The sequence below is a fragment of the Botrytis cinerea genome, chromosome 9 (assembly GCF_000143535.2).
Source record: "Botrytis cinerea B05.10 chromosome 9, complete sequence".
NCBI classification, from domain to species: domain Eukaryota; kingdom Fungi; phylum Ascomycota; class Leotiomycetes; order Helotiales; family Sclerotiniaceae; genus Botrytis; species Botrytis cinerea.
Genome location: NC_037318.1, coordinates 1,823,852 through 1,848,750, shown reverse-complemented (window position 1 = coordinate 1,848,750; position 24,899 = coordinate 1,823,852). Strand labels below are relative to the sequence as shown.

The window sequence follows — 24,899 nt, the reverse complement described above, 5'->3', positions numbered from 1 at the left end:
CGCATCGGTGATAACATCCCTACCTAGTAGCGTCCCTACTACCTACTACCTACTACCTACTACCTACTACCTAGCCTACCTACCTCCCTCCCTACATCATACATACTCCCCCATCCCCATCCCCATCCCCACCCCACGACAAAGACAAAGAACACAGACAAAGAGCGAAAACAAGCATTGAGCTGATAGATTTCCACACATGCATGCACATAAGGATACATACCTAAGGTTACCAAGATCGACCTCCCTCCTACCCATCCACAAATTTCCATACCAGTCCAGTACCTACTCGTTCGTACCTACTCGTTCATACCTCCTCACGCAATCATCATCCACGCTCTTCGAGAACGAGAACGAGAACGAGCCCTCGGTCAGGTCGGTCGGTCGGTGAGGAGAGAGGTGAAGGAATCCAAAAAAAAAAAAAAATTAAAATTAAAAAAAAATATATATATATATATAGGTATATCATTCCCATCACGAATAACTAACTACGCGTAACTACCTAGGTATGTATATGAATGAATGAATTACACAGATATATAATATCCTACTCGGTCACGTACGAATAACTAACCTACCTATCTCCATACCGAGTACTGTATCTATCTAGTCTGTCTCTCCCCCTCCACCATACAAGCACTACCCTCTCTCCTCTCTCTTCTCTTCTACTCTACACTACTCTACACTACATTACTCTACCCAACCATCCAATCATTCATCCATCCATCCATCCATCCATCCATCCATCCATCTTCCTCTCCTCCAAAACCCAAACCCAAACCCAAACCCAAACCCAAACCCAAACCCAATAAAATATAATAAATCACGAAAAAATGTATAGCCACACATACATACATACATACATACCATTTCCAATCCACTATCCTCCCCCCCTCTAATTCTCAATTCCAATTCTCAAACATCAACCCATCCATCCCCAAACCCATCCAATCCATCCTACCCCCTCCCTCCCTCCTAACCAACCAACCAACCAACCAACCATTTGCCTCCTCTTCCAATCCCCTCCCCTCCCGTCCCCTTCCCCTCATCTCGCCACATACCACATACCACATACCACACGCCACACATCATATCACATCACATCACACACACGCCACAGAATCCTCCTCCTCTTCCTCTTCCTCCTCCTCCTCCTTCTCGTTTCCTCTCCCTTTCACATCCCTACCGTACCGTACTCTCTTATTATTATTACTCACTCTGACTCTCGCACTCCCTTTCATCCCCCGATTTCCAATCAATTCAAATCAAATCCAAATCTCGAAACACAGAACCACACCCATAAAACCACAAATCACAAATCGCCTCAATGAGGCTCACCCTCACCATTACAAACACACGCACGCATACCCGGACACTAAACTCCGAATACATCCGATATCAAATCCAAACATGTGTTATTTATCAAGTCACCAAGAAATTTATACATCAATCTCAAATCCAGTAAATCAATAAATTCATATTGTAACAACCTATGTAGAATCGAAAAGGAAAAAAGGTAAAGACTTATTAAAAAAGTATTTACCCTATCCATGTTCATATTAAGATGAAAACTCCAGAACGAGAATGACTACTTATGAAAGTACTTGTTTCCTCCCTTCCCTCCTTCAACTCAGCCAAACTTCCCATGAAATCAAATATCAAGACAAAATCAATCAAGTACCACGCCTCGAACCCCGGCAATGAACAACTTGTGTTTGCAGAAAAGTGCTCGTACAACCGTACGCCTATAAAAGAAATATTCCATCCTGTCCACCGAGCATCGATTTCCTCTCGTCCATCAAATCCATCTTAAACTTCCAATCCCATCAATAACCATTTATCACTCGTGGTATCCAGTCGATGCGACCACATGTCCAGGGTGGTCAATTCGAATCCAACCCAACGAAGACTCTTGAGAAACGTTGACTTATCTTCTTCGGGAATTGATCGATCAACATTAATGACCACTTTGGAGACTGCGAATACTTCATCCGCAAGTTCAATCAGTGCCATAAGTCTATTTGCTCATTAGTAACGTAAATGGTGGTGACGACAACAACATAATCCTTACCCCTGTTTCAAATCCCTTCCAATGACTGAATTATCAAAGAATGCAAAGAGTGTTTTCTCATCACCATTTCCGCCAACAAATCCACGGAAACTGCATCCCCCCGTATAATCCCAAATCTCGACCCAAGCATCGATTGCATGGCCGGATTTGACGTTGCCAAAGTAATTATCATGCGTATCCACATCATCGTCAAGACTTGAATACGTGTCCGCACCCATCACGTTTGAGTCACTACTAGCACTTTCTTCTTCACCAAGAAAAATGGTTTTCATGTTCTCGCAAAAGAGTCTCTCACACTCTTCCCGGATGGCGTACGCTGCCCCCTCTTTGCGGCTTGTAGCTCTGCCTCGATTCTTCATTGAATGATTAATTAATGCGAATTCGTTGGCAGATGTCAAGGCCGCAAGAGGGGGACTTGATGGAGGGGATATTGACCCTGAGCGGACCTCAGGGATACCACTTTGCCCTGTGGAAAGAGGATTAGTATTTGATGGCGATTTGCGAATGTTGGGTGGTGGGTGGTGGGTGGAAATTAAAAGGGGGAAACTAACCCGCCAGCGCCGGTAGTGGAGTAATGGAATCCAGAAAGACGAGCGGAAGAATCGACGATGTAGCAGCTGGCGAGGACGTTGGCTTGAGTGCTAACTACCTCGCCGCCACAATTACTACTACTATGACTGTTTTTCATACTTGGAGCCATTTTTCTCGAAAATTGCCAGCTTTGCGGTGTGAACGGATTGGGGATAGAATTGGACCAGTTAGTCGGGATTGGGATTGATTTAACTGCGCTGTAAGTGCGATTTGATTGAACACGATGTGATTTATTGCGACGATGAATTGATGCGATATTGGTACGGAGGGTGTGGACGATGGAATGGCTTGAACGTGGTATTTGAATTCTTCTGATGATTTTCGGAGTTTGTACTATTTGATGGTCGGTGGATGACTGGAAGGAGAACAGAGGCGGCTCTGGCTCATTTTTTTCTTTCACTGTGGATTTTGGGATTTAAACAAAGACAGAAAAGTTAGTTTCTGATTTCCCCGCTTTGGGTGAGCCAATGACAATGGATTCTCATGCAACGCAGCACCAACCACACTACCGCCAGGACTGACTCCAAACAACTAGAAATTTCCAGGAGGATTCGATTTCTTGTTTGCAGAACAACATTATTAATCAATGTGGTGCCGGAATGAAGTGATACAACCTGTACGAACCGTACGCTCATTTGTGAAAGGAGGTGATGTGTTGCTGATGAATCGATTCATTGATTCATTCATTCATTCATTCATTCATTCATCCATCCATTCATGAGAAAAGAGTGACTGACTGCGGAGTCTACAATATACAGAGTAGGTGGGCGGTACTAGTAGTAAGCAGGAGATTATCTTCCTTCATTCCACTCCTTCGCCTTCCCTTCCCCAGGTCTCCCGAACCAACCTCGAAACAGAAATGGCCAAGGAAATCCGAATGTGCATCAGCTAGATACGACACTCGAGGGTTCGAATGTTGAAGTCGCGACTCACACCACACCATGCATGGATTTCATCACATCTCATTTCATCATGAGCGGCATATTGGATGCAGTATGATTTGTTTTTTCTTCGCACATGCATTCTACTCCGTGCCTCCTCCACTTCTGGAGTCTTAGTCTCGCAGTGTGCTGGATCCATTCTTCGTTGTGATATGTGCCTTGTTATATCCTTGGATGTGTAGATGTACATACATGGCATATACAATAGTCATGCCATAGTCCATAACACTCATCGCATTACATGACCGAGCTTGAGATGAACAACAAGCATTTCCTGCTTCCTGTCTCCTGCGTGTCTACATGTCTAGTTAGTCGATTATGCAAAACATGGCTAGAAGGATAGAACGAATATGCAGGCAGGCAGGCCGCCAGTCGTTCCATCCCTGTGTATCGTAAAGTTAGTTCCTGTTGCGTTTTGGGAGGAATAAATGGAGTTCTCCCGAGAATGAGAAAGATCTTCACTCGATGCGTATATGTCTAATCGTGTATCGGTATCTTGCATCTTGTATCTTGTATCTCTACAAGTTAATCTTCAAACCTCAATCTCCCATCTCCTGAATATCAGCAATCATCCGACTGCCGCCATCAATCATTCCGACATCCGCCCTTCCACCCGTCCTTCCACCCGTCCTTCCGTCCGGCCATCCTTACAATCGGCTTATCGATAAGCCAACCTGCTCGATCCCTCGACACGACCACCTCCCACCCCGTGGCCGTGATACCCAGCTACCATGTTCATGTTCATGTTCCCATGTTCCCATGTTCCCATGTTCCCTAGTACAATGTCCTCTCGTCAGCTCCATCTGTCTTCTGCACAGCGGAGGCACAATCACAAATCCCACGATAATGCTCTGTCGGTACAAATGAATGCGCCAACACATCTCTGCACAACTTGAAAAGTAAAGTGGAAAGGGGAAAGCACCCCGTAAGTGAAAAGTGGGAAGACACACATGCTTTTACTCAAATCGGCCATCTCGGCCATCCATATCTAGAATGTATCCTCGATTCTCCATTCACAAATCCAAGACCAAGGCAAGTCTCCCATACATATATCGGTCTCCATATCGGCATCTTATTGCACAAGCACATGTCACTCGCTCACTTAGCACGCTCCCATATTATCTGTTCTTGTCCTACGACATCGAATTGATCTAGGCCGTGGTGCGTATAATCTCTCATCCATCGTTTGAGCGATGAGAAGAAGCTACTAGGTATGAGATGCTACACACATGTAAATCGCTCATTTTTATCCCTCAATTCTTTGCCCTCTCTACCTAGCCATCTCTCGTTACATCTCTCCTTCGAGATCTTCAGAGCAAAGCTCACCAGAGTCCCCAATTCCACATGCGAAACTCATCCATCGACACACCACACATACAAATGCCAATAATAGCATTGTCTCATCTAGAGAAGTGAGTGGTCATGCTATCCTTTTCCGTTGCGCAAACAGTCTTATCTTTCAAGACCTTTGAGACTTCCTCACGCGACTCTTTGTGTGTGTGATGTTTTAGGTTCACTTACTTATCTCTTACTTGATTCCCTATTTTCCCCCTATTCTTGTTCACCAGCATGTCATTTCATCGCAGCGTTCTAATCTTGAGGTCCAGGCAACATACAATTAATAGTACTTGTAACCACGATACACCTTTATGACAACACAAATCTTTCGCACCATTAGCTAGCTAGCAAGCAGGAAAAGTAACCATTTGCGAGTAGAACAAAACAGACCTCCCCAAAAATGACCAACGATCGCCTCACCTTCCCTACCTATCTTCTCCCCTCCTTCTCTTTCCCCTTTCGTCGTCGCACATCCTCTCCTAACACAAAAACCGCATCGCTCAACACAAGTCCAAGCGCAAATCCTTTGGTCCCAGGATTAAGCTATTCGCCTACGAGTAGCTGTAACGAAACTCCCCTCGCGTCACCTACATCGGGGAGTTTTCTCTCGCGCATTCCATCTACTTCCACCCACAAGAGTGGGAGTGGGAGCTGGAGTGAGAATGAGAATGAGAATGAGAATGAGAACGAGAACGAGAACGAGAGTCATGAACCCCCATACGCTCTCACCTCTCCACCTCCCTCCAAACCTCTCCCTCGACCACATCTCTCCCGTCCCTTACCCTCTACAATACGCTGTCTTACCTGCTCCACCCACATCTCCTACTCCTCGCAAATAGTCTCCAAAGGCTTCACCGGTCGCCACGGCCGCGCCTATCTCGTTGCTCCGCCTCCTTCTTCCCCAGTTCCTCAAATTCCTCCCTTTCCACCCACTGCTCACGATCGCTCTAAAAATATCTCCAACGTCCGAATCGGTCGTCCTGCGAATCGAGAATTGTTAACGGGTCATCATGTCGTCGCAGATGTGAACTGTGCGGTTTGTAATACATTGTTAGGATGGAAATATGTGGATGCGAGGGAGGCGGGCCAGAGATATAAAATTGGAAAGTTTATTTTGGAAACCAAGAGGGTGGGTGTTGTGGAGACGTTTGAGGATGAGGATGTGCGGACTCACTCGCTTGATTTTCAGGGGGAGGATGAAGATGCTCGGAGATTGGTGGGGATGGGGATGGGAAATTTGGGGAGAGAAGGAGTGGGTGGATCGGGGAGATTTGGAGGAAGGAAGAGAGATGGAGAATTACATGCATTGAATGTGGAAACGAAAGAAGAGGAAGATGCAAGGGGGTGGGTGAATTTTGACTCGGAAGATGATGATGAGTGTGAGGAACTTTTTGCGGGGGTTTGGGATGCTGAGGTGGCGCAGAAAAGGAGGATTAGGAGGGTTGATCGGAGGAGGAAGGAGGTGGAGAGGGAGAGGTTGGCGAGTAAGGATAGTGGGGTGGGGGGACTATAGGGGGGGGAGGGAGCTACAAAAATGGGAATAGGAAGGGGTGGGTGGTAATATATAATTCGAATTACTATGAGATCGGAGGGGGAGGAGGAACTTGTATGCGTTTCGCTGCGATGCGATGGGTTGTGATGTTATGTGAGGTGATGGGGTTTACGACTACAATATGATTTATGACGGAAAGAAAGAGGGAAAGAAAGATGGATGGATACATTTACAAGGAAGGAAAGAAAGAAATAAGGGGGGGGGGGGGGGGGGGGGCGGGGGGGGGGACATGGCATTATAATGGAAAAATTGATTATCGGATTTGCTTGGTCTTGTTTGTGATGTGCTGTGATGTGCTGTGATGTGCTGTGATGTGCTGTGATGTGCTGTGATGTGCTGTGATGTGCTGTGCCGTGCCGATTGAATGCTTTACTGATGTTTATGCTTATATTTATATTTAGTGGTTTGAGTTTGAATTTGAATTTGAGAGGTTTACTTTACTAGCTGGCTTTGCTTTTTAGCTTTTACTTGTTGGCTTGTACTTACTATCTTTTACTTACTGCCTTTTACTTACTGCCTTTTACTATCCCCCCCCCCCATCTCCCCTTTTCTCACTCTCCTCTCCTCTCAGCTTAGGGTTTCAGGATGAAGATGATATAATATAACATAACATAACACAACATAATATATCTCATTAAAAATGCCCATATCCTTATTCTTATTCTCATATCCTTATTCTTATTCTCATATCCTTATTCTTATTCTCATATCCTTATTCTTATTCTCATATCCTTATTCTTATTCTCATTTCCTTATCCTTCTAACTATATCACTATATCACTATATCACTACCGAGTCTCCTTAAAAAAAAAAAAAGTGATCTAGATATCTAACCTAATTTTTTTTTTTTGTCAGAACTATTTATATATGATAGATCGGAAGAGTGGATAGTTGGATTTAATTATATAGTTATATGTTCTTTGATTGATTGATTGATACTCCTGGTATTTCGTATTCATCCCCCCCCCCCCCCCTACCCCCTCCCCTCGCTAAATCTTAGTTGGAATTTATTAGTTTCTTCTTCTTCTTCTTCTTCTTCTTCTTGTTCTTCTTGTTCTTCTTGTTTTTGTTCTTTTTTTTTTTTTCCACAAAAAAGGGGGGAAGTCGTGGTGGTGATTATTTACTTACCTCTTTATCGTGTTTTCCAAGTCCAGGCAAATATCAAAACTTGATAAATTTAATGGGTGTGGAGATTTAATGTCGTTATTATTGTTGTACGTATGTGTGCATATATGTATGTATTAAGATGTTTTTTTTTTTTTTTTTTTCTAGAATCGAAGAAAGATGGATGAATGGATGTGTGTGTGTGTGTGTGTGTGTGTGTGTGTGTCCTTCTCGTTGGAATTTTGTAAGAACCTGTATCATATGCTATCCTATATAACAATGACAATGACAGCGACAGTAAGAATACAAATCCCATCCCCTCACCTGACCTCACCTAATCTAACCTCCTTCTCGAAATCACTCAACTCAACTCAAAACCATCGCCATCACTCTCCTTCACGATTCCCAATTCCCAATTCCCAACCCATCCACAAACCCACCATCAAGTCAAGTCTTCCCCCATACCCCCTTCCCTCCCCCTCCAAGATCTCCTTTCGGGGGAGGGAGAGATAAAACGACAACAGCACCGAAGAGACAGGTACCTGTTTACTACTCCGCGTGAGGAAGCATATATATAGTAAGTAGTGAAGCTAGAAAATACAGCAAATCAAAGGAAATCTCTAGAAGCTATACGAACGTACTTATATAGCGTACCATTCTTTCCACAACCCCTGTTCCTCTTCCATGGCCAGCTCAATTCTCATTTTGATCTGCGTGGAATCTCTCATGTATTCATTCATGCACTTGGCAAGTAGAGTGGTTGTAAATGTAGATATGTTATTCGCTCCTCCCAGTTTACAGAGTATATACATACCCTTCTCTCTCTCGTTCCTCATATTCCGACCCAGGAATTTTCACGCTGGAGACATATAAACGACAGTTTTATCCTCCGAGTTTCCTCATCACTACCTCGTTCGCATGTCAACATTTTAGAAAATGTTTGAACAGCTGAAGTCACCTCTACTTTCTGATTGCGTGAGAACATTACGTCTACGCATTGAATCAAGTGGATATCTACAATGAATATGCCTTTGAATTATCAACTTATGATTACCCATGTAATAGAAGATCCTTTTGTTATCATTCATAAAAAATTTCTCATCCGTTGTCGAAATATGTGTATATACAATATAGTATCGTCGCTTAACATTGTCCAAGCACTCTAGTCTGCTCTAGAATACCAATCCAACAAACGGCAGACCGCCATGACATCACTTTCCCAATCCGAAGGCTAGAGAAACGAAATCTTGTGCCATAAATCAAACATGCAGTTTGAAACTCTACGCTTTTCAAGCTGCACCATAGTCCGCTCATAGCCATCCTTCCTTTAAATCTACCGTCTTCCTCAAACTCAATTTTTGTTATTTATATTACTACTTTTGAATTTTGAAGTTCGCTGAATAATTTTCGTCTGGAGCTACCCCGGAAGTCAAATGCACATTCTCTAAGTGCCTGTCGATCTATGATCTGTAGATGTAGTACATCATTCACTTCCATACTCACGACAGCACCTCTCTTCTCATTCTCCCTCCTCTTCTTCCCCCGTTATCGTTATCCTTCTCCCAAACATATAAATAAGACTGCTAGATCAGTGGACTAAAAGACTAATAAACACTGAGACCGAACTGCTATGGGCCAGAAAAAGTCAGCTACCAGGTGTATCGACACCCCTCACAAATCCATAGAACATCCAATCTCTTACCCCGAATACTGACCGACTCACACCTTCATTTATCACATTACATGAAAGACAAAAGCGTCAGAGAAATTGAGACTTCTTATTATCAATCATACACGATGAAAAATTCTCGTTATCAATTACCATTCCATCCCATCACTGATTTCCCTTATCACTATCAATATCACACCACCCCCATCACAATTTTTTCTTAGACAAAATAAAAATCGATGAAAGCAATGAGAACCAACTCCCAAGATAACTTCTTCGCACCCACAACATCCAGTGCACATGTCAAAAAAACATCGAATTTTTCCACAATTTCAAAAAGTCCAACGTTCGACCTTGTGATCATTGGGTACCACTCAAATACACTTGTCCTTCTAGAGTGTGCACATCCTACCCCTCATATACCCGAGTAAGCCCTGCGCTGTGACGCTAAGAACAAGTTTGGTACTAACTGCTACTTGCTGTATGCACTTCCTATGGTTATACTGAAAGAGCTTGATCATCTCTGATATGATACGCTGGAGAGAAATAAATTGGCTCGGAAAAATGCCTTGCACTTGTCCTAGATACCAAAATTGTCTTGATATTTCGTCTATATATTAGTCTATATGCTCCTTTACAATCTATGTACTCCATCCCAGCTGATCTAGTCCAGGCTATTCTATTCTAATATAATCTATATGAACTCGCAAATCAAACAACGTCTCGACTCGGCAAAAAGTTTCCATATACCCTCACAACAAATCTCTATATTTACCCAACGCCGGTCCCTGACTCCCAGTAAACTCCTGATGCAACCCCTCCATCGCAGCAAAATGTTCCGCAAATTGTAATCCTCTCTTATTCTCCCTCTCAACTCTCTCCCAATTCCATTCATTCCCACTTCCCCCCTCCTTAACCTCCTCATCCTCAACCTTCGCCTCCACAAACGACTCATCCATCTCCGGCGTCGAAACCCCAGAATTAGCCATACTATGCCAGCCCCCCGGTCTCTCCGGCAACACCCCACTAGCATTCAACACCACCTCTGGATGAACCGTCAATCGTCCCAATTTCATCACATACTTACTAACCGCACTTGCAAAAATAGCTTTCTCATCCACCTCGACCGCATCCCCACCCTCTCCCTCCCTCTCCTCAAACCTCGCATTTCCACCCCCAAACCAACTTCCATCACCCAACACAAACCCCCTCGGTCTCACCGTCCCCTTCTTCACAAAATGCGTAACCACATAAACCCACTTGCGATCCCAACACAGGATCCTACTCCACATCTCATATTTCTCATAGATTCCTATTTCCCTCTTGAAATTACACATCACGCCTCCCAACATGATTCCCCATCTTCCCCGCACCGCTTTCCCTTCCTTATCCAGCACCAGTTTATTTTTCGGATTGGCTTGCAGAGCTTGAATCCCCGGTTGCAGAAGACAACAAATGATATGCGAACGCGTCACGTCGAGATCCGAAAAATAGGTACTATTCGATTTGTGGAAATTGTAATCGCATTCCCAGAGGGGAGCATAGGAGGTTGTGATGACGGGGAGGAAGAGAGATGCGGGACCGAGATCGGAAGGGATGTTTGGGATGGTGAAGAGGAGATGTTTGAGGATTGCATTCCAGACTCGGAACTGCGTGTGTGTTAGTGAATATTATTTTTGCGTCTTTCTCTCGTGTCGAAAGTGAATGAGACGGAGAGCAAAGAAAAGGGGAACATACATGCCAAACTCCAGGCAAACTTTTCAAATTGGCTAGGATAACAACGGTAGCTGCAATCCGTGAATAACTACCCGGTCCAGTGAAGACATCGGAAAGTAATTTTTGTATATTCACATGAGAGATACCTGCTGCCGCTGCCACTGCCGTAGTAAACGCGATCGATTTAAGAGGGAGACGAGTTGCGGATGCCATTGTAAGGAGGTGAGTTTCCAACTTTGAAAGCCAGTAAGCTTGTAAGAAATCGAATGTACAGAAAGAATGAGCCCGCACACCTATAGCACTCAATGAAGAAACAAGCAAAGACGAAAAGAAAAACAGTATTGAATAAATAAAAAGTCCTAATCTCAAATAATCTCAATTAATAATGTTACTGGACAACAATAAATCATTGAACACAACACACAAGCATGGGTCAGCCGAGGCACGGAGGAACCTATGGCCGACAAACGAAGAAATGTTGAAAAAAATTCTGAGAATCTCATCGTAGAAAGACCCCGAGGTTATTTTTAGGGGGTTCCGAAAACCTGAGGGGGATTTGCCTTGCTTTTCCAGTCTTGGCTGTACTTATTGTGTATCCGGTATCCAGCTGGCTGGTTACAGATGTCAGTGCCACGCCAGCAATCTTCATAAATTATATGAGATATGATATATCTCCGAAGCTTGCAGATCGTCGACTACCCAGTAAAAGATTTTCTTTTTCTCGATATGCGGCTCGGTAGATTGATCTCCTGCATGTGATAGACCGGTATTACTATCACATCGGCACATCCGCACGTCATGTTTACTACATGTGATAGATATAAAGAAGGTCTTCTTTTCCTTCCTCTAATTTCTAAACTATTCTTACAGTAGCGGCTTGTCCTCAAATATTTTGAGCTCGCTAAACCCAACCGTTTTTGAAATCCATCCATCCATCCGTCCTAGATCCCATATATATCCATATTTCCCCTTTTTATACAAAGACTACCGATAGAAAAATCACTCCGGTATTGAAGGTATCAATCATAACATCATTAGAACTCCTCTCATGAACCTATTCATCTCGTCCATCCCTCGTGCTCATCACTATCATCCAGAATAAAATTCCGTTGAGACAATGGATCGATATCCCCATGAATTGTCATATTTCCCACAGTTGCATTTCCTGCAGAATCTCTTTCCCTTCCATTTCTGTTATCAGTCCACCCTTGTTCCAACGCCAGGCCAACTTCTAAATCATTTTGTCTAGCCCATGCTTCCCCTGCATCACGTTCGTCTTTGTGTATCCCGGGTCTAGATGCGTTTCTGGCTGAAGCTGGAAGACTGAAATTAAAGTTGGCTGTTATTGGACTTAAAGTTCGTGTATGAGTGTATACTGATGATTCTGGTCGACCCTTTCCTGTTTGTGTCGTATATTCTGTATATTGTGTCCCGATGGATGTCCGTTGGTCAGGTAACATGCCTCGCATTTTTGCTTCTAACACAGCTCGCTCTTCAGGCGTGACGACTTTGGTTCCCATGCTAGGTAATCTTTGAAATTCGGTACCCTGTTCCTCATCTCCAGATCTCATAACGCCTCTTCTTTTGCTCTTTGGAAATTTCGTACGGTGGCCACAGCAGCTAAGGATTAAATCTTTATATTGTGTGTAAGATTTGGCGGTTCCGAACACGAGAAATACTAAGAGTGACGCCGTAACTCCGGGTATGAAGAGAATGATATCTGTAATGCAGCTAGACGTCGAGAAGTCGGGAGATGACGATTTCGCAAGTTTTTGAAAGTTTTGTTCGGAGAATAGAGAAAAAATGATTAATACAACTTCGAAAGCACTTTTAAAATTGTCAGCAAGTTTTGCAAACAGTTTAGCTATTGGGTCACCAAAGAGACTCACAGAATTATAACAAATCCGATCGTAAACCGAGTAATAAGTGCACGGTCATATACAGACCGACGAGCTAATTTGCGATTGTTGGCATTGGATTGACCAGTTCCAGTTCCAGTTCCAGTTCCAGTGCCGGTACCTGTCGTGTCAGTCGCCGTCGCTGTCCCGCTTGAAGCCCACCACCCATTACGCTTTTCGTGTGCAAACAGAAGTCGTCGTGTTCTGATATATTTATAAAGAATAAGTACCATGAGGATACTGCCGGTTGACAAGCTTATGAGCACTATTATCACAAGTCAGCTCAAGCTCTGAGTATACACTTTTAGAGATAAAAGAGTTGGCCGAGGATAAACTTACTTGTGAAGTTCATTAGAATAAAAGTCGCCACGAGGCTTTTTAGCACAGTCGGAGCGTGCCCTACGCCTACTAAGATCCCAGGCACAATGATTGCAAATACCTTGGATATGAAAGATACATGTTCTCGTAGCCAGCTACCAAGGAAGTTTGCACGAATTTCCCAGGAGCCACAGAAAAGTTTAACAGCCCTGATTACTGGTAAGCCTCAATACACAAGTAATCTGATTTTGAATCGACTTACCAGAATAACACCATTAAAGCCATAACATTATAAGAATAGAATTCTGGGTCAAAAGTTCAGCATTCATTCAGGTTGGCAAAATTGGGATGAGAACCTACGAATTGTATATAGTATAATATCCACATTATTTCCCACACCCGAAAGCCCCAAGCCTGGCGTTTCTACAGCTCTTAAAGCCGTCGCATAATTGTCATGTTTAACAATAAGCCAAGAGCGATTGTAATGTATTTGCTGTGCGATAGATCCAAGTGTGCTTAAAGCCGAAAACTTTGCGAGGAATGTCACATCTGTATTGTCAGAGATATTGGTGCAAAGCTTATTAAAGAAACTTACAGGTCCATCTTTCACCATAGGTCCATAACATACAAATGAGTAAGGTGACCAAAATGAAGCATATAGATGAGTATGTCAGGACGGCAGCAGAAGCACCTATGGCCTCTTGCGGGATCCCGGTGCCCATTCAGTACTTTTGAAAGGGTGGTGATAGTAGGACTTGCATTTGAGTCAACATTCAGATGAATTCATGCCTATCGAGTATTCAGGCAATGATCTATTGATGCCAGAACAACAGATAGTAACATGAGCAAAATCGAGAAAAATGAAACCCCAAAAGGAGAAGAAGAAAATATGCTTTACTGGGAAGTCTGGACCTTACATATCGATCCGCATATAGGTTTGTAACATTTCTAGATCAAGCCAAAGGATGAATAAAACTGTCTACTCCTTGCAATCAGTCCCCTACCTATTGTAAGAACAAGGTATCTGTATCTGTGTCTCAAACCTTCCTTCCTTCCGCATCGAACATCCCAGCTCCTCTAGACCAATACTATTCATGTGTATACTGATATAAGAGACTTCTCCTATCCCAGAACCCGGAGACCTCACCATCTTAGGGAGACAGTACATCCCATGTTCGTTCTAGGAAACGTGAGAAACAAGGATGGCACAAAGGTTGCGGGATGGATCGAGACAAGGGAGACAGGGTTGATAAGGAAATGGCCAGATGAGCTGACGAGACACAGTAATCTGCCAGCCGCAAGCTTTTCCGGAAGGATGTATCTAGATGATCTACAGACTAACTAAATTTTCGCGTATTTTTAAAAAACGTGTAAACTGACTCCCATTGAACTTGTGAAGCCTAATGTTGTTTTGAAAGACGGCGCTTGCTCGGATGATTCTTTTGGTGACACGTTGCCCAGCAGTTAGTGTAACCAAATATTCTGTGCGCAAATTTGAAGAAACTTCTTGGAAGTATTTTGACCTTCTATAAAGTTCCTTGCTAATGTCGGCAATGAATACGATTTTGTCGGACATAGGTCTGTGTGTATTGATTCAATGGTTGCAATGTTAAAATTCTCTCACGGCAGATAGGCTTCTTCGCAGACCCGAAAGAATGGATGAAATAAGAGAGAGCTTACGTGCCATTTGAATTTCAGGAAAGTGGCTCCGGGCCTGTTGATCATGTAATTGTTGGATCTATATTAAGCGTGAAAATTTCGACGAATTACATACAACGACGTTGATACCTCCTCCATCAGCCATGCATAAAGTGTGTTGGGTAATCAATTGGGAACAACCTTTCTTGCTAATGCTTGTTACTTATGCAGGCAATACAATGTCCACTTCAGTAGTTTGTACCTAATAGCTCTAGGAACTGTAGTGGCAATATGACATGTTGTCACCCATCATCTCCATACCCTTAAATTGACTCGATGGAGCTCCTGTGACGAATACCTGACACTGCCAAACGAACGTTAATATAGCAGCACAGAAGAATGTCTGTATTGGCAAATAATCATCTTGTTCAGATTATCCTTAGAGTCCAAGCTTGAAGGATACCAGGGATTTCCGTTGTGGAGAAGATACGCGACAAGATCAAGGAAGATCATTTGTTCGCCCTGATATCGGGGGGCACCAGGGCAGTGCTCGAAATTGTAATACAACGTGACATGGCGCACACTCTAGAGCTGGTAAGTGCAAAGTATCCTGTCGAGATTGTATGTATGGGAGTTTGAATACTTCTTCGAAAGCTCGGAAATTGGAATACACCATCAACATAGAAGATGAAGTGAGAGCCCATGAAATTCTGCACTTATTTGTTTGTCTTGACGAATCGCGCAACACATCGGATCCCTCGGATATGGAATCTAGATTGCCACACGATCGATATATTGATTCAGGATCCAGCAAGTATCGAAATGGTTCAGCTCGGAATTGGCCCCTATTGAGATTAGAAGAATGCATGAGGGACTCTTAAAAGTTAAAACGAAGGGCTTTTGGGATAGATGGAATGGATGGCATGGTTTCTCGCGAGCCGCACGCCGGATTTGGGAAGGAAGTGGAATTCCTCAAGTTGGGAGAGACCCTGTTTGGGCGGGAAGACGTCCACTATGTGCCTATTCAGTAAGCTCAATTATAGGATCAAGTGTGCATATAACATTTTTCGCTTACACTTTCCACTTGATTGTCCTAGGAACCTACCTGTAGTAAACACTTAGTCACCGACGTCGTATCGCTTCTCTTTCAAACGCGTGTTGGTGTTTCAAGGATCTCCAGCTGTGGTGAAATCGGCTTCAAATGAGCATCAGGTACCAATATTAAAACAAGAACAAGGTTGGCATGCAAAGTAGACTTTGCTATAATGAGGATCCTTCCGGGCCTTAGGCTGGCCGGTGAGCTACCAATGCGGAGAAACATACTCCGCTACGTTCAGACTCTTTTTTTCGATGGTTTCGTTGCTGGTAATTCCAAACTTTATGAGATTTCTCACCGCCACGGCATCATCACCCAGTTCAACTGTAGAGGAAGTTCTGAGCGTTAGAATTAGTTCCAAAAGTATGCCCAACGTTCAAACTTTGCAAGTTCAAGGTCTGATCACCTAATATCCGAAGTATGAAACTTCGTGTTGCAAGCAATATCGATGCAAGTCGTCAGCCTCAGCCTTGCATGATTAGTCACTCTGAGCTAAGCCTTAACGAGTGTCGGGTCGCTTGCCACAGGTATCGTAGCCTTAACCTCACAGCCTTACTACCGTCGGCATGGACACCACTTGGAAACCTATATGTTGAACACCAAGAACTCTCGTTATGCAATCTCTCATTTGGGCCTCTAGTATACCATTGTATATCACTCATCCTTCTTCTACAATACCCTATTTGATCAACATACCCCGAGTCTCTTATCTGCCGCTCCTTTTCCCACGATTAATATCCTTCTTCGGGGAAAATGTTACAAGTTTCTCCTATGAAGGAATTCTATTGAAGAATCTGCCTGTTGGTCTATTATGTGATCTATATCAGCCAGAATTTCCATGGAGAATAGAGTTAGGAGATGGGCCATCTTTTGATATTCATGATACTTTCATCAATAGCGTCAAAGAAGTATCTACCCTCCCTTGAGCCATTTCAGCCTCGTTTACTAACGATCTAATTTCAGGCCGATTTCATACGCAATGGAAATGCAAAAGGCATAATGAGTATGTCAAAAGAACATTCGACACAATTATGGAACTCGGTTCAAGATAGTATGATCCCTTTTTGGTCTACAATCATACGATATCGACATAGCATAAGCTAATCCTTCACAACCCGCAGATGATCTTCACACCTACCTCAAGGTTTCTACCATCCTCCTCAATCCCGCTACTCCTCTAAAACACATTCCATTACGCATATACCTGCCTTCATCCTCATCTCCATCTTCAACTCCTCATCCAGCTTCCTCGATTTCATCAAAAGCTCCAGGTACTTCCTCTCCACCTCCACCAATTTTCGCATTTAAAACAGTACAAACTCTCATACAACCACAAATTGCCTCTCGTGAACCTCAAACATTGGGAGGGGCACTCAATACTATTCTCCCAAGTTTATTTCCAAGTAGGAGAGATGCAATTTTGGCGGATGTTATCTTACATGGGGCTACAGTTCCGTTTAAGGCACCATTGGAGGATTTAATGAGGGAAGCGAGTTATGCGGATGGGTGGTTGAATGTGTGTGTTGTTATGCTGAATTGACATTAGAAGTGATGATTATAATGATTACGATGACTTTATGAGTAGGATGAAATGGCGTTTTTGAAATTTTTATTTTTTTTGAATTTCGGCTGGGAAAGAGATTGAGGCTGCCAAATACAATCACCTAGTGGACAATTGATTGATGAAAACATTGCGATATCCGATCAAGTTAATGACTATTGATTAGAGGATTTCATGGATTTGGTTCCTGTCTAATACTTTTTCCAGCTCATGCAGAATTCGTTGAAATAAGCATTCCTATTACTTGGTCATAATTCAACTAGTATGGTTATTAAGCTAGATTGAATTTCCGTGTATGATTTTCAGTGATTCAATGGCCTACAAAAGCATGGAGCTCATTAGATGTAAACCGGCTCAATCTATCATCATATCTCACATACAGATTCTGATGTATGGATCCCCAAAGTTCTTCACATAAGCGAAAAGCTCTTCGGCCAGCTATTCTTCCCACGAGGAGCTGTAGAAAAATTTTGCATTTGGTTCATCGTCATGCAGCTCAGGGCTTTAGATATCCGAAGGGCAAAAGAGCTATATCTTTCTGGCAGATGTAATGTAGACTTGATGATACCGGGAGTTGAGCGTCACAGGGTAGATTGACAGGCTTGTTTGAGCTAAGTTGATGGCCTCTTTCTTATATGCGCGTATTATATATAGTATCTATTAGTGGCTTCTGCTGCACCGTTTTTCTGTACCCTCGGTGATGAATGAATTGTGTGTATGATATATCCAAATAGCCACCGGATATTCGTGTCGATACCTAGTGATATTCTACGGAATGGGGGATTGGCACTCGGAATGGGTGGATATGATGTTTGTCCATTTGGGTATCATGTGTAGAGAAAATTACGTTCTTTTTTTCCCTTCTTTTTTTCCCTTCTTTTTTTCTTCTTCTTCGCGGAGTGCGCCCGGCTTGAAGCGAAGGGGTAGGTAAGAAGTCGTGGAGATGCTTAAGGGGTTTCGGGTAGCAGTTTCTCGGGATACGAGGTTTGGACAAAAGGAGGATTCTGCGGGGTTGTATTTCACGTTGGTGTTTTTTGTCGTGTTGGAGGGAGGATGAGGGGTTTTGGGATGGGGATGGGGATGTTTGAGAGAGGGGAGAGGGGTTTGGGGAATGTGGGAACGGGGGAAATCAGGATAGAAGTTCACGGGAAGAGGGAGATGCATGGGGTGCAAAGGATTGGTAGATTGCGAGATGTAGAGGGGTTGATGATGGATATTTTTGCTTTCTTGTGTTTTTCGAATGTGGATCCTAACTTTAATATGAGTGTTTTTTTCTTTTGCTGTTGAAGTGTGTGATGGGGTGGAAGTTTTTGTATTGTAGATTTTGGAGATTTTGGAGATTTGAGATTCGAGATTTGAGATTTGAGATTTCGGCTTCCTGGCGAGATTCTGTGTATTTGACACAGAGAATGAAGAAAGAATTGAGATTGAATTCGAATAGACTCATCCTATATCCTGCTTCTAATGTAATCTGCGATGATCTTCTGATACCTAGGTTCAATTAGTTCGGACTTCATGTTCATGTTCATGTTCATATTCGCGTTCAGGAACATATATGCACTCGCGCATTCAAACTACCATTCTTCTTCCGTAAAATTTGTATGATTTTTACACCTTTTGGATTTTGAGATTTATGTATATACTCCATCCATCTGCATACACAGTTTCAGAAGCGAGTGCGCAATTGGAATTTTGCTAGTTCTCTTTGATTTTTTTGGGGGGGTTGGGGTTTCTGGGGTTGTTTGTATGTATATATGTGTGTGTGTGTGTGTGTTGTATTTATTTATTTATGTGTTTGTATATGTAATGGGATGTTTCTTTCTTTCTTTCTTTATTTCTTTCGATTCAATGTATATAGAGTACTGATATCATTCTGTTTGTGGTTCGAAGGGAGATCTCGTTCTGAGTGTGTAGAGCGAAAGGAGAGTTGTTAATTAGGAGAAGGAAGTGAGAGAATGAATGAATTAGTAGGGGATAAAGAGCGGAGAGGGAAGAGGCGAGAAGAAAGAAGATGGATTGTATGGAGGAGGTGGGTTGGTTTATAATCGGTTTATGCATGTAGTTGCTGTATTTTGATGGTGTGTATGTTGAAGTTTTGATATTAATTGGAGTCATGATAGTCGGAGTTCGAGTCAAGAACCTTGATTTGTATCTATTTCTGGGCTATGGTGGCGCGGTCTTGTAGGGTTGCTTAGATGGTCTGGTCTAGTTTAGTCTAGTCTAGAGGGAGGTAGGTAGGTAGGTATATATATATATATATGAGCGAGAGGGTGTCTCGCTAGATTTTCTCTGTGGGATATTGTATGGAAGGGGGAAGTGGAGGGGAAGAAAATTTGTTTGTTTTGTGCTTTGAGGAGATGAGAATCTTATGTATGTGTCTATAATTTTATCTTCTTGCACTGGTTCTCGTTCTTTGGGCTGTTGGTTCTTGTCTATCTTTTTATCTCTCTCCTGTGGAATCGATCGAGAAAGTTGTAATCGATTTGAGAAGATGAAAGGAATATGTGTTATATACTAATGAATATCTGACATGTACTTCTTTCCTAGATTTTCTAGAGTATGCAATCTTATATGATACGGGGTAATATACACACACACTCTCTCTCTCTGTCTCTGAAAAGTGCAGAAATAATACTCTCTCATCTCATTCTTCTAGAACCCGATATCTCAATCTCCTTTTCATTAACTCTAATATGGTTTATATGTATACCTAGCCATAGATTAATTGTAATACCTATAGTTATATATACTATATAATAGAGGTTAGGTTAGGTTAGGTTCGATGAGGTGAGGTGAAGTGAGGTGAAATGCTAGACGCGCGAGGAAATATATATCACTGTGATATTTCACATCGTTGTGTATCACATACATAGATACTCATTATTCGAGTATATAACCATTAACAAAACCATATCTCGTTATAATCCTTCCTCTTTTTCTCTTTTTCTCTTTTTCACGAATTCCTTTTTCTAGGTAACAAGATTATATTATATTAACTATTCTATTCTAAAACAAAAAAAGAAGAAGAAGAAACCTACAACCTAAACGCCCAACCGATATATATCACAGATGTCATAGAAAATACCTATTCACTCTAAGAATTGGAAATTAAAGGATATGCTGTGTAATATAGAAGAAACTTGGTAGGCGCGTGGTGGAATTTATGTCTAGGTAGAGGAATGCGATGGATGGATGTGTAGATGGATGGATGTTGAAATAAGATTGTTTAGGCGCTGGTGCGAGGGGGGGGGGGGGGGGGGGGGGGGGGGGGGTTGAGGAGCACGGGATATGGGTTACGGGGAAGGGTTGGAGATGAGTTTAGAGTTTTAGAATCTTAGAAGGAAGGTGAAGATAGTTATAGATGGATGATAGTATGGAATATGTGTAAGAAATTCTGTTCCGTTTTGATCTTGCGATTGAAGTTATGGAAAGGTTAATGAATAGGCGAGCATGAGGTAGAGGGGGATTATTGATTTGCTTTGATTTGATTCGATGTGGTGAGAGAAAGGCGATGTGGTGTGCACTCAAGTAGTCACGTGGTGGTATAGATAGGAGAGGAAAGAGGACGGGCGGATAGAGATAGAAATCCTGATATCGGTAGGTTAGGTTACTTATGACTGACTGATTGTGCTGTGGGAATGAAAATTAAAAACATTAGGTGGCGTTAAGAATCTGTTGTTTTATCTATCCCAGTCTACTTGTCATATTTTTCTCGTGTTTATTTGAGACTGGAATGGGATGGATGGATGGATGGATGGATGGATGGAAAATCAAGGAAAGTTTGTATGGATCTTTAGAGTGATCGGTTTTGATAGGAGGAATGGGCGGATGGGGGATTGTGATAGATGGGTAGATAGAATTATTATGTTGGGATGATTGTTGGAATACTACCTAGATACCTACCTACCTACCTGGCTAGTACTCTGTGGATACCAGTACTTATTCTCGATGTGGTATGTGAGCAGTATTGAACAGAAGATACGAGATTGAGATATATATGCAGATATCAGTGTAAGACAACGTATATGCAGGATTCAATGCCGTGTAAGGTTTCTTGTGTTGTTTTTCCATGGTTAATGTGAGGACCGTTGTTAATATCAATATCATTATCATTATCAATGTTGTTGTCAAAAACAAATACGAATCAATAGTACTAGCTTCTCTCGTATTTGACGTCTTCATTTTCATTTTCATCCTGATCTTGATCTCCATCTGCATTCCCCTTCTCTCCTCATCGTCATCCCAAGATACCAAGCAATATCCAAATTCCCTTTGATCAACAATCATCATGAATGACGGAATACTCGCTAGCTACCCTACAAAGTACCACCTCCGCACATCTTCAACCTTCCCAGCGTTTACCTTACCGCACATTAACGGGCAGGGTAGGGATGTCACTCCACTGTAGATCCCCAAAAATCACCAGCACATACCCGTTGATCCAGGGGTTTCTTGAAGAGTAGACGCATTCATCAGCCCCATCTTCCAGCCACGTTTATACCGCATCAAGTGTAGATTGGGTGTGTGGATGTTTCAGATTGATGTGTGAAGACTTGGCAATGAGGTATTTGGTAGATGCATCTAGGTAGGTTCATATATCATGTTGGTGAAAGGGAAGGACTACTGTCGCTATTCTATTGAAGATTCTCGAAATATCCTGTGAATGAATGAGCTTTGACGACATAGCCACCATTAGACATTCTATTCTTGGATTGCACTTAGGCAGGTGGATTGCATTGGGGTGCACATCAAAATACCACAATTGGTCCAAGATCATCTAATCATATTCCAGGTACTTCTCCAAGTTATCAGATGTCCCAAAGAAGGAGTTGGTTGGGTGGTTGGATGCGTGAATACGAAGGAACACAACGTACAAGGGCAGTTGCTCTTTCCCCACAGTATGTTGTACAGAGTTCGATACGATTGTCGGTGATACTACACTGGTGTTGTACTTCTCGAGTCCCTGGTAGATAATGACGATGGATGTGGATGTAGATGTGCATGTAGATGTGGATGTACAAACAAACAAACAAATCATTGCTTGACCAGGGAAAAAGTGGTGAGACTGGAAAGATTTGGCCCGGTAAAGAAGCAATGATCAACAGGATATGCAAGAATGTGTAATGGGAGTTGATGCACACTATGAACTTAATAAGTATATACTTCTTTCCTTTTTATCTAGATCTATTCACCTCCTCTTCTTTTCATCTTTCTGACTTGACTCGTACCTCCTTCCCTTGAATTAGGATCAACAATCACAGAAATAGCCACCAGCAATAGCCACCCGCCATTGCTTGATTTCATTTAATTCAACGCAGAACCTAACGCTGAGAGCTGTCAAAGCTTCAATCAATCGAACCACCTTCTACCTTCTTGTGCCACAGCCCCTCACAGCCCCTCTTTACCTCACCTCACCTCGACTTCAATACAAAATATAAACATTGAACTCTCCTCCGCTTCCTTCATATCCACCTCCTCAAATTCATTCTCGCTCCCTTTCTCATTACTTGTACTCATTTTTAAATCTTCAATCTTCAATCTCAACCTCCAGCCTCCAGTCCTAAATACCCAAATACCCAAATACCCAAGCACCCAAACACCTAAGTACCTAAACTCTCAAATTCTCTACAACTCTTGAAGATTTCATCATGAAGTACTCACTTTCCCTCCTCGCTCTTGCAGCCACTACAAATGCGGCTGTTCTCCGGAGACAAAACGTTCCATGTACCTTCTCCATGGCTGCCGTTGGTGACCCAACCGGTTCCATTGTCGAAACCACCATTGGAGAAAATCGCATTGGTGGATCCTGGCCTCAAGGTGTCTATAGCATTGATGCCAAAGTCCTCACCGATGCCGAAGGTCACAATTGCAGCATCTCTCCCACCACTTCCCAATTTCAGTGTATTCAAGGTTCTGCCGTTACTCTCTTCACATTGGGAAACAATGGAAATTTGAACTACAACAACTCAACTGAAAATTGGGTTGCCTGTCCAGCAACTGGACCGGGTGAAGATGGAAGTTATAACATCTTTACCCAGGCAAAATCCAACACGACCGGATGCGAAACTATTCAAATAGTTACGGGAGGCTTCAGCTGTGCAGCATTGGGAAGACCATCTAGTTCATCTACTACTTCAGTCGCCGCGGCGACTTCGACTTCCACCTCTGTACCTGTAGCTGCATCAACTACTTCCGCAGCTGCAGTTTCTTGCCCAACAGATATCTCATCGGGCCCTTTCGAATATCCCCATCTTATTGTTCCCGTTTCATCTGAATCTCCAGACCACCCATTTGGTAATCAATACACTGCGCACATCACGCCTCAAAATAGCACAATATTCAATTTCGACGTTCCATCCACCGCTCCCTACACCGGTAACTGCGCCTTAATTTTCCTCTTTCCTGTCGCATCAGCTACTGAAGCTGGCACATACAATTTCACCGGTATTGAAGAAGAAACTGATGAAAATGGGGGAATCGATTTCTCTCTTCTAAGTGCTATTGCTAATGCGAATACAACTTATAATACTCAACCAACTGTCGCAACCGATTTTGGAAAGGTAGAAGTTCTTCCCGGCAAAGGATATACGGTCTCGACATTTGCATGTCCAGCTGGAAAGACAGTCAGTTATGAGGCGAAGAGTGTGGGAGGATTGGGATTGGAATATTTTGAAAATAGTGCGCCCAGTGCTATTGGTCTTTATATGGTGCCTTGTGCTTAGATTTTGGCTGTGTAGAGTGGTTTGGGGAGATTATTTGGGTATACGATGGTTGGTGTACTTGAATGGATGAAAGTGTAGATTTGGAATGCGGGATACGAGTGGATTGGGAATATGGAGTATGGAAAAGTTTCATGCTAGATCGGGATGCGTATGACTTTCATGGGTAGTAATTCTGATGGATTGGGATTTTTTTGGAGGCGGAGATTACTTTAATTGTTTAATACATGCGTTGGTTTGACTTGTGGAGAGTGGGAAGGTACATACATACATACATGACTTTACGATCATTTTCATGATAGGTAGTCGATGGCCGTATGTATCTATCTATAATACATGAAAGGGGGGCTTGGAAATGGGAATTGGAATCGAAGATGAGTAATGAAATGAGAGATGAGAGATGGAAAATGGGAAATAGGAAATCTGGAATGGAGACGAAGATAAGATAAATCACCTAGGTATTGAGTTTATGATTAATAAATGATAATTCTTTAATGAATTTTTTGGAGGGTTTTTGCTTTTTGTCTGGTGATGTGATGGGGGGAGGTGTGGAGTGGAGGGTGTAGAGGGCGTGATGTTCTGGTCTCTAGGGTATCACGGTGGCTAGGTAGGGTAGGGTAGGGTAGGGTAGGGTATGTTGAGTGAATAGGTGAGTATTTCTCTCTTTTTTTCACTTCTAAGCCCCCT

General features: G+C 42.7%; 6 protein-coding genes across 7 annotated transcripts; 3 read left to right on the top strand and 3 right to left on the bottom strand.

Annotated features, from left to right (window-relative positions):
- Positions 1-1,411: 1,411 nt before the first annotated feature.
- On the bottom strand, positions 1,412-3,277 carry BCIN_09g05300 (hypothetical protein). The gene is made up of 3 exons (XM_001551680.2): positions 2,623-3,277; positions 2,072-2,530; positions 1,412-2,017 (listed from the first exon to the last, which is right to left on the bottom strand). The coding sequence occupies exons 1-3, from the start codon at positions 2,769-2,771 to the stop codon at positions 1,810-1,812; spliced, it is 816 nt and encodes a 271-aa protein (XP_001551730.1). The 5' UTR covers positions 2,772-3,277; the 3' UTR covers positions 1,412-1,809.
- Positions 3,278-4,093: 816 nt separating this feature from the next.
- On the top strand, positions 4,094-6,687 carry BCIN_09g05290 (hypothetical protein). Its single transcript, XM_024695220.1, has 2 exons — positions 4,094-5,015; positions 5,211-6,687. Exon 2 carries the CDS (start codon positions 5,342-5,344, stop codon positions 6,452-6,454), a length of 1,113 nt encoding a protein of 370 aa, XP_024551013.1. The 5' UTR covers positions 4,094-5,015; positions 5,211-5,341; the 3' UTR covers positions 6,455-6,687.
- Positions 6,688-9,795: 3,108 nt separating this feature from the next.
- BCIN_09g05280 (hypothetical protein) lies at positions 9,796-11,473 on the bottom strand. The gene is made up of 2 exons (XM_024695219.1): positions 11,004-11,473; positions 9,796-10,915 (listed from the first exon to the last, which is right to left on the bottom strand). The coding sequence occupies exons 1-2, from the start codon at positions 11,193-11,195 to the stop codon at positions 10,019-10,021; spliced, it is 1,089 nt and encodes a 362-aa protein (XP_024551012.1). The 5' UTR covers positions 11,196-11,473; the 3' UTR covers positions 9,796-10,018.
- A 259-nt stretch (positions 11,474-11,732) lies between these two features.
- On the bottom strand, positions 11,733-14,426 carry BCIN_09g05270 (hypothetical protein). The gene is made up of 6 exons (XM_024695218.1): positions 13,794-14,426; positions 13,559-13,747; positions 13,461-13,503; positions 13,220-13,407; positions 12,872-13,145; positions 11,733-12,809 (listed from the first exon to the last, which is right to left on the bottom strand). The coding sequence occupies exons 1-6, from the start codon at positions 13,918-13,920 to the stop codon at positions 12,041-12,043; spliced, it is 1,590 nt and encodes a 529-aa protein (XP_024551011.1). The 5' UTR covers positions 13,921-14,426; the 3' UTR covers positions 11,733-12,040.
- A 1,901-nt stretch (positions 14,427-16,327) lies between these two features.
- Positions 16,328-18,222, top strand: Bcatg5. Its single transcript, XM_024695217.1, has 3 exons — positions 16,328-16,840; positions 16,896-16,983; positions 17,054-18,222. Exons 1-3 carry the CDS (start codon positions 16,547-16,549, stop codon positions 17,470-17,472), a joined length of 801 nt encoding a protein of 266 aa, XP_024551010.1. The 5' UTR covers positions 16,328-16,546; the 3' UTR covers positions 17,473-18,222.
- A 4,415-nt stretch (positions 18,223-22,637) lies between these two features.
- BCIN_09g05250 (hypothetical protein) lies at positions 22,638-24,749 on the top strand. Of its 2 annotated transcripts, XM_024695216.1 has the most exons (2): positions 22,638-22,648; positions 22,740-24,749. In XM_024695216.1, exon 2 carries the CDS (start codon positions 23,142-23,144, stop codon positions 24,213-24,215), a length of 1,074 nt encoding a protein of 357 aa, XP_024551009.1. In that variant the 5' UTR covers positions 22,638-22,648; positions 22,740-23,141; the 3' UTR covers positions 24,216-24,749. The 2 variants fall into 2 exon arrangements, with proteins under 2 accessions (XP_024551009.1, XP_001551725.1); XM_001551675.2 differs by having other exon boundaries at positions 22,638-24,749.
- Positions 24,750-24,899: the final 150 nt, after the last annotated feature.

Excerpts from the sequence above, each read along its gene's own strand:
- BCIN_09g05280 (XM_024695219.1), bottom strand. The coding sequence starts at position 11,195 with ATGGCATCCGCAACTCGTCTCCCTCTTAAATCGATCGCGTTTACTACG. Across the intron at positions 10,916-11,003 it reads GTTTGCCTGGAGTTTGGCAT|TTCCGAGTCTGGAATGCAAT; the intron begins GTATGTTCCCCT and ends ACACACACGCAG.
- BCIN_09g05290 (XM_024695220.1), top strand. The coding sequence starts at position 5,342 with ATGACCAACGATCGCCTCACCTTCCCTACCTATCTTCTCCCCTCCTTC.
- BCIN_09g05250 (XM_024695216.1), top strand. The coding sequence starts at position 23,142 with ATGAAGTACTCACTTTCCCTCCTCGCTCTTGCAGCCACTACAAATGCG.
- BCIN_09g05270 (XM_024695218.1), bottom strand. The coding sequence starts at position 13,920 with ATGGGCACCGGGATCCCGCAAGAGGCCATAGGTGCTTCTGCTGCCGTC. Across the intron at positions 13,504-13,558 it reads TATTATACTATATACAATTC|AATTCTATTCTTATAATGTT; the intron begins GTAGGTTCTCAT and ends CTTTTGACCCAG. Across the intron at positions 13,408-13,460 it reads GCTTTAATGGTGTTATTCTG|GGCTGTTAAACTTTTCTGTG; the intron begins GTAAGTCGATTC and ends ACCAGTAATCAG.
- BCIN_09g05300 (XM_001551680.2), bottom strand. The coding sequence starts at position 2,771 with ATGGCTCCAAGTATGAAAAACAGTCATAGTAGTAGTAATTGTGGCGGC. Across the intron at positions 2,531-2,622 it reads TCCACTACCGGCGCTGGCGG|TGGTATCCCTGAGGTCCGCT; the intron begins GTTAGTTTCCCC and ends CACAGGGCAAAG. Across the intron at positions 2,018-2,071 it reads GGAAGGGATTTGAAACAGGG|ACTTATGGCACTGATTGAAC; the intron begins GTAAGGATTATG and ends ATGAGCAAATAG.
- Bcatg5 (XM_024695217.1), top strand. The coding sequence starts at position 16,547 with ATGCAATCTCTCATTTGGGCCTCTAGTATACCATTGTATATCACTCAT. Across the intron at positions 16,841-16,895 it reads TCATCAATAGCGTCAAAGAA|GCCGATTTCATACGCAATGG; the intron begins GTATCTACCCTC and ends ATCTAATTTCAG. Across the intron at positions 16,984-17,053 it reads ATGGAACTCGGTTCAAGATA|ATGATCTTCACACCTACCTC; the intron begins GTATGATCCCTT and ends CACAACCCGCAG.